At 56.2% G+C, this 16,002-nt stretch overlaps 2 protein-coding genes across 2 annotated transcripts; one reads left to right on the top strand and one right to left on the bottom strand.

The window, feature by feature from the left end:
* Positions 1-269: 269 nt before the first annotated feature.
* Positions 270-7,006, top strand: CAOG_05532 (tyrosine-protein kinase ITK/TSK). Its single transcript, XM_004346155.2, has 4 exons — positions 270-322; positions 1,057-1,253; positions 1,343-6,468; positions 6,560-7,006. Exons 2-4 carry the CDS (start codon positions 1,082-1,084, stop codon positions 6,893-6,895), a joined length of 5,634 nt encoding a protein of 1,877 aa, XP_004346205.2. The 5' UTR covers positions 270-322; positions 1,057-1,081; the 3' UTR covers positions 6,896-7,006.
* A 160-nt stretch (positions 7,007-7,166) lies between these two features.
* On the bottom strand, positions 7,167-15,937 carry CAOG_05531 (hypothetical protein; the record flags this gene model as incomplete). The annotated part of the gene is made up of 5 exons (XM_004346154.2): positions 7,167-14,662; positions 14,777-15,123; positions 15,210-15,276; positions 15,510-15,679; positions 15,881-15,937. 5 exons carry the CDS (start codon positions 15,935-15,937, stop codon positions 7,225-7,227), a joined length of 8,079 nt encoding a protein of 2,692 aa, XP_004346204.1. The 3' UTR covers positions 7,167-7,224.
* Between the last annotated feature and the right edge of the window lie 65 nt (positions 15,938-16,002).

The raw sequence follows: 16,002 nt of genomic DNA, 5'->3' as shown, positions 1-16,002 counted from the left end.
GTTGTGAATGAGCCCTACATACTAGTAGCTTTGCTTTTGCGTCTTCTTGTGTGATTTATCAGCAACTGTAGGCTGTGCGTTTGGCACCGGAGCGTGGTTTGGTCGTTGAAATGCAATGCTGTAGATTGGGTTGTGTCGCAAATTCGGCACTTTCGGGACTGAACATTCACAGTGAGACTGCGATTCGCCCATCGCTCCGACCTCGACGCATCACATCTCTACTCTGACAATCTCATTCAGTCAAGTTCAAATTAGTCCTTTTTTTTTCGGTCTTTGTTATTATTTTGTCATTTAGTGGACTGCAAATTTGCTAGATTTGAACGTAAGCTCGATTTTCAGCATCTGCGCACTGCACTGTGTCCGAATCACCCGCTGTGCATCTCAAAATGAGAATGACGATGATGATGACGATGATCTTGATTTTTTGCTTGTTGTGGGGTCGCTGCGCCGCACTCGCCGGACGATGACTCACAGCAGGAAGCGCCAGTTGTGGGTTTTGTTGTTGTTGTTGTTGTTGCGGGTGAACGGCATTGCTTTGGTTACACCGAGTCACTCCACTCCCGACTCCTTACCCCCTGACTCCGCTTCTCACACACCCACAGTACAAGAGACCCCAACAGCAGTTGTCTCACTCACGCTTCGGGAGGGCGCAGGCGCAGTCGTCAAAGTGGAATCGGAAGAACCCCCATTTTTTAGCAACTTTTGTTTTTGTCCAACATGTTCGCACCACCGCAAAACGGCTGCTAAACGGAACTGCGGTTGGATTGTCAAACGGGCAACCAGCAAAACCACAAGCACAAGAGCTGACAACGACATAAACAAGGCAGTCGACTGCAGAGAGCATTGTTGGACAGCGAGAGAGAATGAGAGCGAACGAAAAGGAGTTGTGATATGAAGAAAAAAAAAAGGAAAAAAAAAAAAGACAAAATTGCCTTTTGTTTGTAACACGCTGAATGCTCACCGTCGACTCCCCATTCGCTTGAAATTGCTTCCTTTGCTTTCTCTCTCTCTCTCTCTCTCTCTCTCTCTCTCTCTCTCTCTCTCTCTCTCGTTTAGATTTTTCTACATTTGACAGGCAGTCATGGGGTTTGGCCGAGTACCCTCATCAGCAACCGCCAAACGACTCGCTCTGGGGTTTGCGCTCGCCTTCGCCCTCCTGTACAAGCCAGCCATTGCGGGGCCATATCGTGCCACTTGCTTTGCGCGCGCCTTGTATTTCACTCAATCATCGAACTGTGGAGAAGCAAACGCATGTACGTTCCGGGCTTGTTGATTTTTTGGGTTTGACAACACACGGCCTGACTAATCGTTTTGGTTTTGGTTTTTTTTCTTTTTGTTTCAGGCGATCCGCAATGCACTGGATGGGTTAAATTTGGTAGCTCAAGCCCGCAAATAAACTTCATTGCTTCGGAACAGCAGAGCGCCACACCTCGGTGGTCATTGGATCTCAACGTTGGCGCGGTGGAGAACTGGGACGGCTCGGTGCAATGGAGCGTCAGTTGCATCGACATCGACGGACCGATTTTCGATGCGGACGATGACATGGGTTCGTTGCTCACCCAAAAGACGTACATCAATGCCAATCAAGAGTATGGCAACATTAACGTAAATCCTTGGCAAGGCGTGAATATTGGCGCCACGACTGGTGGCGATTACAACATTCCCGCAGTGCAAGTCTACTATCGCGCCATGTGTGATACCTTCTTTTATGGCACGAGGTGCAGCGAATACTGCAGAGTGAACGATCCTCCCGCTTGTACTGGCTGCAACACTCAAACAGGCGTTTGCACTTGCTCGGTCGGCTATGGGGACAAGGACTGCGGCACGTGCACCCCCAACTACTACCCGAACGGCGTATCTGGTCAGCCAGGCTTCTTTTGTCAGTACTGTTTGGCTCAGAATAATGCTGCCGCGTGCTACACCTGCCAGACCAACGGCGCCAAGAGCTGCTGCGTTGGCTGGAAGAATACAAACTGCGACACCAAGAAAAACTGTGGCACCTTCTTGTTGCCTCCAGCCAACGCCGTGGCCGTCACCAGTACCTGTCAATGCACAACGTACGGGTGCACCTGTCAGTACACATGCAAGCCTGGTTTTACGGGCGGCTCGGCTACGACGACCTGCATGAACAATGAGCTGTGGACCTGGAGCTCGACGCTCGCCTGCAATGACATTGACGAATGCGCTCCTGGTGGTGGCAACCAGTGCGCGCAAATTTGTACCAACACCATTGGCGACTATTCCTGCTCTTGCAACTCGGGATACGCCATCAGCAACGCTGGTCGCGGGCCGAACGGCTGTGTCGACATCAACGAGTGCTCGACACACAACGGAGGCTGCGGCCACATTTGCAACAACGCTCTCGGCACGTACTACTGCACATGCCAAGCGGGATGGCGTCTGCAGCCCAATAGCCGGAACTGCACGGAAATCAACGAGTGCCAGGAAGGCTTGGACAACTGCGACGGGAATGCCATCTGCACCAACACCATTGGCAGCTTTGAGTGCCAATGTGCGTCGGGCTTTTCCGGAAACGGCACGGTGTGCACGGATGTCAACGAGTGTTCCACGTCTCCTTGCGATGAACATGCGTCCTGCACAAACTATGCCGGCAATTTCACATGCACGTGCGCGGTTGGCTACGAGGGCACCGGGTTTGAGTGTGCCATCAAAAGCCGAGCTTCCTTTGCTGAAGATTCGCGGTTTATGCTCATCCCTGATGGCGGGGCGGGCATGAGCAGCACCATCAATCTTCGTGTCGAGATGGTCCCTGAAGTGAATGGCACCCCGGTTTTCTTTAACGTCTCGTCCGTGGGTGCCACCGTCGGCACAGACTACCTCGTGGCGACCGCATCTCCGCTCATGTTCAACCTGGCCGACACACACAAGAATATTTCGATCGTACTGATTGGTAGCGACCGCTCTGCGACAATACAGAGCATCCAGGTTCAATTGCAGGGCGCAAGCAGCCAGTTCACTACCGCAACAATCGTCATTGACGCGCACGACAACCAAACGGGGGTGGTGAGGTTTGCCGAGGAATCACGCGCGTTTCGGGTGGACATTACCGCTGGCACCTACTCTCTCACGATTGAGCGTTACTCGTATGCATCACTCGTGAAAGCCATCAATGTCACTGTGAGGTGCGATTTCCCAGTGCCCCAAAACATTTCGATCGTGATTCCCGCAAATCAAGCCGCAGCAACAAAGGTCATTCAGCTGCCATTCTCGTCTGTGCCTACTCTTGATGCCGAGCACACGTATACCATCGTAGATGCAATGGTAACTGGCAGTGGATCTGCCGCGGCCATCGGGTACTATTCGACTTCTCGCGTGACCGTGAACGCACACGACGACCCTTATGGTGTGTTTGGATTCAGCTTGACTCACGTGTCAGTGGCGGAGAGCTCTACGGGCTTTGTGCAGTTAAAGCGACTCAAGGGCACTCTGGGAACTACGGTCGTTCGTGTGCGCAGTTTGACTTTGAGCTCAGGTCAAACAAATGGTGTGGGAATTGCATCCCCAAGCGACTATGCTGCTGTTTCCCAGCTTGTCACTTTCAGCGAAAACGATGTCGAGGCCCATGTCTCTATTGCAGTGCTTGCTGATGGTGTCCCTGAGCTGGATGAAATGTTTGGTCTGCTTTTGGAGTATGTGTCCGGACCTGGCCGTGTCGATGCGACATTGGCGCTGGCGTTGGTCACCATACCCGAGAACGACAATGCGCGTGGTGTTCTCTCAATCACGCGGGTGTCCAGTTGCTTTGAAGAGTCGCCCCTTGTTGGTGGAGTTCCTCAGCCGAACAACACGGTGGCGATCGAAGTCATCCGCTCTGGTGGTCTGTATGGTGCCATTGCATTCACCTGGTCAATGCACAGCGGAAGGTTCAAGAACACGACGCTGTCCGCCGACAATCGAGCATCAGCGCCCGAAGATTACACGGCCTTGTCAACTCAAGCAGTGATCATCGCTGCTGGCGTGGACCGTGCACAGATTGAAGTGATGCTGCTGGACGATGAAATCCCGGAGTTGGACGAGTACTTTTGGGTGCAGCTGGATTCGGCAAGCTATGGCGCGACCATTGACCCAGTCAGCAACTTTACAGACGTTTGCATCGGCATGAACGACAATCCATTCGGAGCGTTGGCGTTCGAGAGTGTCAGTCTCACGCCGAGTGCGACGGGCGAGAGCCGTCTGCTTGTTCGCGAGAGCGATGTTGTGACTGTCGCTGTTTCGCGTGTCGGTGGCACGTTCCGCCGAGTGTCGGGAGTTGTCTCCATCGCGCATGAAACAACCAGCTCGGCTGACTTTGCTGACAGCTCCGCTCGCACTGTCACGTTTGAACCTGGACAAAGTACTGCGTTGGCATCATGGACGATCAGCGCAGACAGCGCACAGGAGCCGACCGAGCTGTTCAAGCTTGTTTTGACGGCGAACGGAGCCAGCGCTGGTCAGGAAGCAACTTTTCTTGTTGGCGCGACGTCGTTGGACTCTACCATCCCGTGCGCTATTGAAGCCCAGGATGGTGTAAACGGCGTTTTATCTTTTGTTCAACCGACGGTTTCTGTCGTCGAGGATGACGGCAAGGTCACTCTGACAGTGCAACGCGTCGGCGGAAGTGCCACAGCAGTCAGTTTCCAAGCCACCGCAATGCCTCTTTCCGCATCCGGCGACGACTTTGACGCGTCAAATCAAAACAACTCGTACACGCTCGCGGTTGGGGAGACATCTGTCTCGTTTGACATCCAAATTGAGAAGGACGCAATTCCAGAACTCGACGAGACGTTCACGGTGACGCTCGTCAACGTGGCTGGTGCAACCTTGTCGTGGACGTCAGTGGCGACTGTGACCATTCTGAAGAATGACGACGTCAACGGCGTGGTCGAGTTTGCTCCCTCTTCGGGCCAAAATCCACTTGTAACGATCGTCTCCGAGGACGCTGGCGTCATTCGTTTGTCACTGTGGCGAGAGGTCTCACAAGTCGGTCTCGTCACATTGAGCTTTGTCCTATCAACCAACGTCACATCCGATCCTGCATTTGCTCCGCTGTCAGGCCTGAATTTGCCATCCCGGTTTGCCGATCTGACGCTCGACGTGACCACAGCACCTTTCATGGTCACGTTCGAAGACGGCCAAAATCAGACCGAGATTGTCCTACCGTTGCATGACAATGGTCTCCTGGACGGGGGTCGGGTCTTGTTCGTCCGACTGGCAAATGTGCAAGGAGGGGCGCGCCTCGGCACTGCGCAAGCAATGGCCATTCTCATCAGGGATGATGAGAGCTCAGCCGGCTCCCAACCCGATTCCAACTCTGCACCGATTGGAGCTGCCGTAGGTGCTGCAGCTGGAGGCATTCTGTTCGTTTTGGTCCTCGTGATCGTTATTGGAATGTTGCGTCGTCGTGGTCGCTCTCGGCAATCTGCCATCCCAACATCCAAGCCCTTGCCTGCTGCTGCTGAGCCAACCTATGAAGCAGTGTCTCGGAACCATATGTATGCAAACGCTTTACTGACATCTGGCGGTACCTACGACTCTCCGCAGCAGCAGCAGCAGCAGCAGGAAGATCCCTACGAATTTTTACCGCAGATTGTCAGAAATGCCAATCCCGTTTATGCAGAGGCACCGACGTACGAAGCATTGGCTCGGAATCCAGCACTAGACGATACCTACGACTCGCCACAACAGCCGACTCTCGTGCCGAGCATTCCCGACAAGCCTCGGGCGCTTAATAGTGCAAATCGCGCGTCCGTGCCTGCAAGGGTTGTCTCAACGGCTGGCGCGCCAGACTTTGGAGCTATGCGTGCGAGCTTTGCCGGGGCGAATGCAAATGCGAATGTGCCCTCGGAAAGCGACTATGACGCACTCTACATCACAACGCTTGATTCCTTCCAGCGAGAGCAACAGTTTTCTCGCAACGAGCTTCAGTTCACGACTCAACTCGGCGCGGGCAATTTTGGCGAGGTCTGGCTGGCACATGTACCCGCTCGGTGGCTCTCCAAGCACGCTCGCGGGTCTGACTCATCGGGTGCGACCACTGCTGCTGTCGCGGTCAAAACGCTCAAATCCGACGCAACGGACAAGAGCAAGAGCGACTTTGCCAGCGAAGCGCAAATCATGCGACGCTTCAGCCATCCCAACATTGTTTCGGTTGTCGAGGTCTTTGTCGAACAGGAGCCGTGGATGCTCGTGCTCGAGCTGCTCGTGTACGGTGACTTGCGCAATGTCATTCAGTCATGCTCGTCCAGGGGACTCGTGCCAACAGTCGGGGAGTATCTGCACATCTTTTCGCAAGTGGCAAGCGGTTTGTCGTATCTGGCCGAACTGCACTTTGTGCATCGCGATATCGCAGCACGCAATTGTCTTGTGGGCACGGACTTGGTGGTCAAGATCTCCGACTTTGGTCTTTCTCGCGAGTTGGACGAGCAGAATTACTATCGCATGCAGACGCGCGGAGCACTTCCCGTTCGTGTACGGTATTTTTTGCGCAAATGTTGATGATGGTGTTCTGAACAGTATCGTCTTGTTCTAACTTTGCATCGTGCTGTTTCAAAATTGGCAGTGGATGTCCCCCGAGTTTTTGCTCTTCCGCAAGTCATCGCCTGCGTCCGACGTCTGGGCGCTAGGTGTGCTCATGTGGGAGGTCATGTCAGCCGGATTGAGCCCATATCCGGGTATCGAGCCAAAGGCGCTCGTGGACTTTTTGGAAAAAGGTGGACGCTTGCCGCGACCAGACCACTGCAGCGATCCGCTCTGGCAAGCCATGTCGAATTGCTGGATGTGGGAAGCTGAGAATCGCATCGATGCGCGTCAGTTGCACGCTGCCTTTGCTCACATGGCTGCTCAACATTCTGGTGGCGTTCGCGATCTGGGAGCGTTGTTAGCGAGTGCGAAGTGAAGGCACATTTTGTTATGTTTGTCGTTGTTTTTTGCTGCTGTTTGGCGTGAGATCTGTAAATTCTGGTTTTGTCAGCATCAATCACATTTGAATATAGCGTTTGTTCGGAAGTAGATTATCGGGTTGTATCGTCAAAAACATTCTGGTTTTCGGTTTTGTTTGTGTTTTCTTGTTTTGTTCATGTCTGACTGACCGCTTGCCCCCCCCCCCACCTCCGACGCAGCACTTACAGCGACGGACATAGAATCTAACCGAACAGAGGGAAAACGCCTGACAATGAAACCCTTTAAAATTAACAATAAAATGAAACACAAAAACAATTGATCGCTCTAATAAACTTGAACCTTCAGCCCCAGACACATCTCCAAAGAACCGTACGTGTCGAGAAGCTCGATGCAAAAGACGTTCCCGGTTGCATTGTTGGCAGCATAGTCAAAGAACAGCTGCGTGCCGCTCGCAACCTTGGGCAGAATGAACGTGTCGAGAACACGCACGTCAATCAGCTCGGTGATGCGGGAGGTCGTTTTGAACAAGGATGCACGGAACGTGCGAACTTGCGACTCTGGGTCGCCGTCGTGGTGCTTGACCATGATGCAGAAGCCGTGGATGAACTGCTGGTCGATGCCCACGTCGATAAACCGGCCGTTGCTGCGCGTGTTGACAAAGAGCGGTTTGATGAAGGCACGCGTGACGGGCAGCGGCTCGGGCAGCATGCGACTGAGACTTGGTGTCGGAGGCATGGGTGGTTGGACTGCGGCAGAAGCGGGCGATGGTGACGACCATCGAATGGGCGAGACGAACGGCGAGCCAGTTGGGGTCTGGGACCCGCCCAACGGCGACGCGGAAGCTGGTGACTGTTGTTGTTGGATGTAGTTGGCGGTGGTGGTGGTGGTGGTGGTGATGGCGTTGATGGTGTTGTTATTGTTGCTGTTGGTTGGGGTCGACAAGTGTCCGGTGCCAGCTGCAAGCCTCGTTGAACGCAACACTGGGCATGGCCTGCCGCGCACACGAATACGACCGATGTGCAAAAAGGCCGTTGGGTCCAACAGCGCCGTGTGCTCCGTGTGCTCTTGCGGCTGAGCATCGACAGATTCGGCGGTTGCTGTTGCTGTTGCTGTTGCTCCAGTAGCAGATGGAATGGGAAGCGGCAAACTACTGTCCGCGCTCTGGGGCTTGCCAGTCGCCTGCGGAGCAGAAGGGTCTTCACCAAACACCAGTGTTCGGGCAGTGCGGCGCTTGGACGTTTCCGTGGACGCAGCTCTCGATGCGGCGGGCGGCGGCTGAACAGTCGAGGTCCACTCCTGGAGAGTAGTCGACGCGCCGGCGGTAAATGACTCCTTGGCTTGCTGCTGTACGCTGGTCCGGGCTTCGCCACCAGCCTGAGCGGGGAGGGTGAGTTGCACAATAATCAATCTCGAGAGGCATGCATCAGGCGGACGGAAAGAGAGAATCGAATACGGCTGAACGAGCACAGACGGATCGCTATCGTGCACTCGCCCCAGAGATTCCGTCCGCGGCTTGTGTACCAGTCCTTGCAAGACGACGGGCAAAGCGGACAGACTGACAGTCTCTTCGGAATGCCCAGAGCGCATCCGGTCAGCAGCGGCCTGCTGCAAATTCCAATCAAACTCTTCCAGGTGGTCAAACTCAACGGCACTCATTGACTCGGATGTGAGGGACTTGCGAGGAGGAGCGTTCAATTGAGGTAGAGCACCACGCAGTCGCACTTCCTCGGCGTCGCCGCCACGAAGCAGGGTGCAAAAGGACAGCTTGACCTGAGGAAGATCTCCAATGCGATATCCCAAGGCGTCAGCGACGAGTGAAACCTCGCTCACATGTGTCAGCTGAGGGAGAACGATGCGCAACTGGACGGTGCGCACTCCCGTAGGAGCATACCACGTGGTGTTGGCGGGCAGGAGGGTGGGTGGTGCGAGAATCACTTCCACCGGCGGCGATTCGACATGCGTGGCCACAGCCTCCAAAATGCCCGCGCTGGGAAACTCGGCCACAGAACGGCAAGGTCCAGCGGCTTCCAGCTCATGGTAGTCGGCGAGGTCATCGTCATCTTCCATCTTCGGCATTGCGGTTGGCGACTTGTAGGCATCGCGGCGCAGCGAGTGAGTGAATCCAGACACCAAAGGAGGAGCCGGACGAGGAGTGACGCTCGATTCGCCTTCGTCCTCGAGACCAATCGTGGCGGTAGATCCGTGCACCACCGGCTTTCGACCTGATTCCAGTTTCATCGGACTAAGCGCAGAAGACAGCATCGGCGAGGTGCCCAAAATCGCGGGCGAGCCAGGAATCGGCGGCAGTGGGGAGCGGTGCATCATCATCGACGCGGCGGCATGGTGACTCGATGACTCCATCATCAGCGCCCCAACGCCTGGCGGCTCCGAGGCTGACGGGGAGGAAATCGGGGGTTGGGCCGACCGGCTGAGCAACGACAACTCCTGCGGCAGCCGAGCGTTGCGCACAAACGGATAGGCGCTTTGCAACTCCGTCAAGAAGGCATTCCTCTGGAACAAGACGTGCTGCCAAGACTTGAATGTATGCGGACGCTCGCCCAGAGCAATGAGCTCGTCAACCAGGGACAGCTGTCTCGATGCGACAATGTGGCACGCTTGGCAAACTGGAACGGGCGAGCCGAGCGCGAATTCCACCAGCTCGACGGGGCTTTCGTGCATGTCGGCCGCGCAAAAGTGCCGGCAGCAGAGGTGGCACAGCGCCGCAGTCTCTGTGGTCAGAACCGTTCGGCAATTGTAGGCAGCGCAGGTTGGCTGCTTGAGCTTGCTGCTTGGGCCGGCCACCGTTAACGGGAAGATGAGACGCACATCTCGCGGAACAATCAGGCGATTCGGGTTGAGCTGCTGAGGCGCCCAGCCAAGCGCGCTTGCGCAGCGGTCGCGGTGCTGCGTGCTCACGCCCAGTTGCAGGCGCAGGACCTCGAGCGCCAACGCGTCGAGCAAGGTGAGAGAGCCACCGCGCTTGACCTTTGACGTGCGCTCGCGAAGCTCCTTGCTGTAGCACTCCAGAGCGTTGAGTTGCTCCTGCTGCAGGCGGCTTTGAGCGCGCATCAGCGAAGTACTGCGAATCCGTGGCGAGTTCGGCCCGCTGCTCACAAATGCGGCAGTGATTCCGCCAATGTCGGATTTCGAAGACGGAGGGGCAAAGGACGGACGGGATATGGAGGTGAGGGCACGTCCAAAGGAAACGGCTGAAAACGACGAGCCTGGCAGAGAATGCACTTGCGGCGCGTCGAGCTGGTGGTTGGCCGAGTTGAAAGCGTTGCCCGCAAGGGCCTTGGCATGCTGGTGGAAATGACTGCCAGTCGATGCTGCCGACGATGGACCCGATTGCTGCTGAAGAAGCAAGCTCGAGGGAGCATAGGACGAGCTGAGCAAGTGCGGGCCACTCTCATGCCTCGAATCAGTGGTGGCACCAAGTGCAAACCCAGCCATACTTGAGGACGAGGTAGCATGCTGCGACTGAATTCGGGAATGATAGTGTTGTTGCTGCTGTGGATGCGCAAGTTGAGATGACAGTTGCGAACTCGACATGGAGCTGCGGCCACCAAAGTCCGTTGGCTGGCTGGAAGTGAAGCTTGTTGAAAGCGACGTCGGCCACTGTCCGCTGGCTCTGCGCGGCTGGCTGAGGTGATGCTGGAGATGCAAACCCACCGGCGGCGGCGCGAGCGAGGCATCGTGTTGGCCTGTCAACTTGGAAGACCGTCGGCCGACCGCAGACGCTGCGTTCAAGGTCGTTGGCCCATACGAAGCATGCGCTGCAAGCGCGGCGGAAGCTGACGCGGAAGAGGCCGCCGAGGCAGCAAAGGCAAATGCAGACAGCATCGGGAAGGCATCAACAAATCCAACCACGCCCAGTAGTTTGGCTTCGGCAAGCTTTGCGTTCAAGTTGGCAAAGGCGTAGCGCGAAAAAAGCGAGGAACGAAGCAGCGCGGTTGCAACGGCTGCCTCTGCCTTCCCTTGCTGTTGGTGTTGCAAGGGCTTGCGTTGCTTGCCAACGCGGCCAGGCGCAGCTGCCGTTGATCGACTCGACGCTCCGATGGCTGTCGCGGAAGCAAACGGAAGCGAGGTGGTCGATCGCTGCTGCTGCTGCGAAGCCGCCGGAGGCTGCTGCGACTTTGGGGCTTTGGTCAGCGCGGCCTTTTCCGACTGGGCGGTGTGATGCAGCGAAAGTTCGTTGAGCACGTCTGTTGTGCTGCTGACGGTGAGGGCCGAAGCGCTCTGCTGCTCCAAGAGCAGCCGCTGGAGTTCAATTTGATGCGGGAGCAGACCGTACAAGGCAATGTCGCCAAACGTCATCTGCGTGTTGGACGGAATACCTTGCAGGCGCACTCGAACAATCCTCGTCAGCAGCTCGTCGCCGCGATCACGGCCAAACCGAACGAGTTGGGAGGAGTCCTTCTCTCCAAAGCCCACGACAGGGATGGCGTAGGTGAGAACAGTGCCGTCCGTGCAGCAAGGGATGGCGATATTTTGGAGAGCGGCTTGGAGTTCATTCCGGTACATGCCAATGCTCACCGAGAGGAACTGTGGCGAGGTCACGTCGCACACGCCATGCCTCACAATCAGGGAAAGCTCGCGCAGGTGGCACGGCTGACTCAAAAAGATGTCCAGCTCAATTGTTTCAGCGCCGAGCGGGCCATAGAGGACTGGATTTTCGCCCCGTTGCAGCACAATGTCTGCTGGTGCGACAAGCCCGTCCACAGTGTACAGCTTGCCAGGATAGACGGCAACGCAGCATGATGACGGCGTGGCGACAACAGCAGCAACCGAGCTTGCTCCGAGTCCGCTACCAACTGGTGGTGAATCGCCGAACGAGCCCACTCCGGGGTGCCCTCCACCAGTGCTACTCAGAGACGACGTCGAAGACGAAAGAAGTGGCAAAGCAGGCTGACCCTTGGAATACTGTGGGAAGAGCAGTTGCTGCTGCGGCTGTAGCGGCTGTTGTGGCTGTTGCTGTTGCAGCTGCTGTTGGTGCCGTGCCGATACCCCATTCGTCGAATCCGAAGCAATGTACGGCGCAAAGTTGTGGGGTGCAGGCGAAACCCAATGCAGCGGCGCTTGAAGCACGCTCGGAAGCAATTCTCGAACACGCAGTCCCAAGAACAGCTCGACTTGCAGCTGGCGATGTGCATGCGCAGCCAGCGTTTCCAACCGGCTGCGCCGAGCGACTTGCATGGCACCCCGCGCGTTCAAACCTGGCCCAATCAACGCTCGTGGGACCGCTTCCCACAATCGACGAGCAGCGGAAGGTGCACCGCTTGGGGGCACGACCGCACCGGGAGCAAGCGTGAGCTGCCCGAGACTGATAGACCGTGGGTCGGATCCTGCGGGGCCACTGAAAGCAGAGCTGGTACCAAGAGGCGTAGCAGGCCCCGACGATGCGACGCCCGGCGTTGTTGCGACAGAGGACGATGTCGCGTTCGTCGGGGTCAAACTCGACGGATCAAACAGAGCAAGCCCCACTTCGTGATCACCGACGAAAAACGAGCCAATGCACTCGAGCAACGCTGGATCAATCTGTACAACCAGTTCGCTCGAAGTGCGCGCCGTTAAGCTCGGCGGCAATTGGTCGACCGCTGGTGCTGCGGATGTCTGAAGTTCGATCTGCGAAGCAACCGCGAATTCCGCACTTTGCTTGCTGCCAAATGGAGACTCGAGTGGATTGCTGGAAAGCATTGCAATAAAGTCGGGCTGATCAGGAACGCCGCCGTCCTGCAAGGAGAGACGACTGATGAGAGAAGGTCGTCGCTTCGGTTGCTGTTGTTGCTGTTGTTGTTGTTGTTGTTGTTGTGTGGGGGGTTGGCTTTGACTAGCAGCAGCAGCAGCGGAGGAAGAGCCAGACGGGGAAGGCGAGGGCCGAGCCGTCTGCGCTTGCCGCCGCTCAAATGCATGCCGCAGCTGTCGAGTGGCTTCAATCACCAAACGTAGCGTCACGTAAAACGCGGAGGGATTGGTGGCATGCAGCGAATCTTCGCAGACAAAACGCAGCATGCCATGTTGTCGCTGAGACTGATCCACGGCAATTTGAGAGGCATCTGCCGCACGCGGATGAACGGGTGCGGTGGTGGATTTCGGGTCGTTGAAGAGGTCGGGCGCAGGCATGGCGTTCGAGCTGGATCGAGAGCCCCTGAGATGACTGCCGTCTTGTGTCTCGGCGACCGTCAGCAAGGCAGTGTTTGGGTTGGACGACATGGCGTCCAGGTTTTTACGCTCGAGTTTGCGCCAAGACCAGAACGAGCTGTACGCGCTCGCATCGCTGTTTGAACGGGACGATACGCCAGTGCTGAACTGTGGCGAGGCGTTGCTACTCGACCCTGATGCAGCCTGCGCTGTCGCGTGGGACGATGCGGCAGCAGACGAGGAGCTGCTGCTGGCACCATAAACACGAATGTCGCCAATGTCGAACGAGGTGTCGTGAATATCGCCGGCGGCACTGGGATGAGTACGATTGCTCGATTGAGCGTCATTCACGCCGCGAGATAAGTTGCTCGCGTCGTTGTAAAACGCGCCCGACATGCCGAGCGACGGCTGGGCCGCGACGGACATGGAGGTACTCGAATTCAGCGCGTCGTCCAAATCCATCTGACTCGCTCGGCTGCCGTCCACCACGTCCGACAGAGCAAGTGCAGGCTCGGCAGTAATGATTTCGTCGTGCTGGCCGACAAGCTCGGCAGAACCACCGCTCATGCCAGCCCCAAACACGGCCGACCCAACGGCATTCCACAGACCGCCCATCAGACCTTCGTCTGGAACCGATCCAACGTGGCCGTGCCAATCGTAGTGCGCGACATCAATCCGCATGCGAACACGCGAACGAGTCACCTGCACAGCCACGTTGAAGGCATCGCATAGTGCTTGGTGTTGCTCGCTGACATTTCCGCCGCCGACCGCAGGACTGGAATCGCGTATCTCCGCGTCCGAGCGCAGCAGGTCGATGCACACAACTTCCTTGCAACGAAGACGTTCGCAGAGCCGCAAAAAGTACCGCTCCACTCCTTCGCTAAAGTCCTCCTCGCGCACGCGGATTTCCGTGGCAAGACTAGCGCTTAATGCTGCAAGAGATGCGGCGCCCGACAACCCGCTGCCAGAGGCGCTCGAACTTGCGTTACTGCCGCTTCCGGTCGAGGAAGATCCCCCGCTTGCGGCGTTGCTGGCAGATCCGGATGCCGAGCTGCCCTGTGCGCTCTGCGTCCCACTGGCCGTGCCAGCGGACATCCCGCCAGTACCAGCAGCATTCGTTGATCCAACGCTGCCGGACGACGCGGCTGCACCACCGACAACGTTGACCAGCCGATCAGCACCAGAGCTTGCCTGGTTGAAAAGGGTGGTCGGGTCTTGCAAGACGGAACCGCGCAGTCCGAAACGATACCACACGGGAACTGTGCCACGGCGAAGCACAAAGGACCGCCATAGAACGGTGTGGTGCCACGGCTCGGCCTCGGCGACATACGTCCGAGGATTGGCAAACGTCAACGAGGCGACCGAGCTGCCCGACAACCGGCGAGAATTGGGGGTCTGCTGGGAAGGCACGACGGGTGCACTAGAAAAGGATGCCGTGCGGACCGTGTCTGAAGTAGATGCAGACGATGCCGGCGGAACCGAGCACCACACAATCGTCTCGCACTCGGACTCGTTGCCTGATTCTGCAGCGTGATTGAGACCGCAAGCGAATTGTTTTGTTCCTGGATGCAATCGACTTTGCCGGCTCATGATGATCATGTGGAATGCGAGCAATGGCGAGCTACCAATGCAAATTCAAAACAAGAGGCAAAACGACTCAGCAACTCGGTCGACAGACAACGCTGGAAACCAAAGCAATCATGCGACTCAATCACAAGAGGAAAGGAACGCTCACCTAGGCGAGGAACTGGAAGGGGCGGTAGATCGGCCAGACACCACGCCTTGCAATAGGACGACACAGCAGCGGCTCATGCCAAGGGCGATAAATGGCGAACCAAGCCACGTATTCCATACAAAAGCTGGATCTGGGTCCGTTACTGGATGTGTTGATGGGAATGGCCGCGTAATGTCGAGAGTCTCGCAAAAGTAGTGCGTGTCGAGCAGCGGATAGCGCTTGAGCGCGAAATCGACAACCTGACTGTCACGCTTGGCGATGGCGCTGAGATGGCGCAGAGGAATGGTAATCCAGGCTGCCTTGGCCACAGAGTGAATGTGGTGACCCAGCAGATGCCATGTACGAACCTTCGGGCAGGCACAGTGTTCAACGTGTGAGAACTTTGTGCGACAAGTCGCTGTTTCGCAAACACAAACAAACGCTCAATACTCACCTTGTCAATCACAAGTAAGTGCGCTGATTTTCCTTGCACCAGGTACCCTGCTAAGGCACTCACACGGCTGATTTTGCCGCAAAAGCATGCCGATCCAAAGCCGAAACGAAAATGGGTCGGCAAAAAAAAAAAAAAAAAAAAAAACCAACCAAGCATACGAACGAGAACGACACAGAAGTGAGACATTGCTTGTCGACTTAAAAAAAATGAGTAAACTTTCAAAAAACAAGACCAATGTTTTCAAAATCTGAGAAACATTGAATTTTTTTTTTTTTTTTTTTTGGGTTGGTTTTTTTTTACCGTGTTGACGTTGGTCGCCTTCGCTCGACGAGCTCGAGTGCGGCCATCGCGTCATCCTCGGTGGCAAAGACGTCCGCGAGCCAAGTGCCCGTGTGTGACAGCGCGCCCGTGTAGCAGTCGATGGTGATGACCACCGTGTGTGGCAGCGAGACTGGCGAGCAGACCAGCGCCTGTTCAAAATTGAATGAATGCAGACTGAGTTCAGCGATCGGGAACCCCGACCCAACCCAACCCCCGCACCCTGAACAGAGGCAGTTGGTGCAGATGCAAACGGAAGGACAAGAGACAGCGCGTTCGGGTTTGGACAGCAGCGCGCGGCGGCGGCAGAGAGAGAGAGAGAGAGAGAGAGCAACTCTGTGAGAGCGACTTACCGTTCGAGTTGGCAGCTCAACAATGAGCGCCGTCGACTCGCGGGGAGCTGTGGACATGGAGCGACTGAGCTCAAGCCCAAAAAGCAAGCAATGCTCAAAGAAAATAGCATTTGTGAATCAAA

This window comes from Capsaspora owczarzaki, assembly GCF_000151315.2.
Source record: "Capsaspora owczarzaki ATCC 30864 unplaced genomic scaffold supercont2.9, whole genome shotgun sequence".
NCBI classification, from domain to species: Eukaryota; class Filasterea; order Ministeriida; family Capsasporidae; genus Capsaspora; species Capsaspora owczarzaki.
The sequence above is the reverse complement of the archived record's forward strand: the minus strand, read 5'-3'. Positions and strand labels throughout refer to the sequence as shown.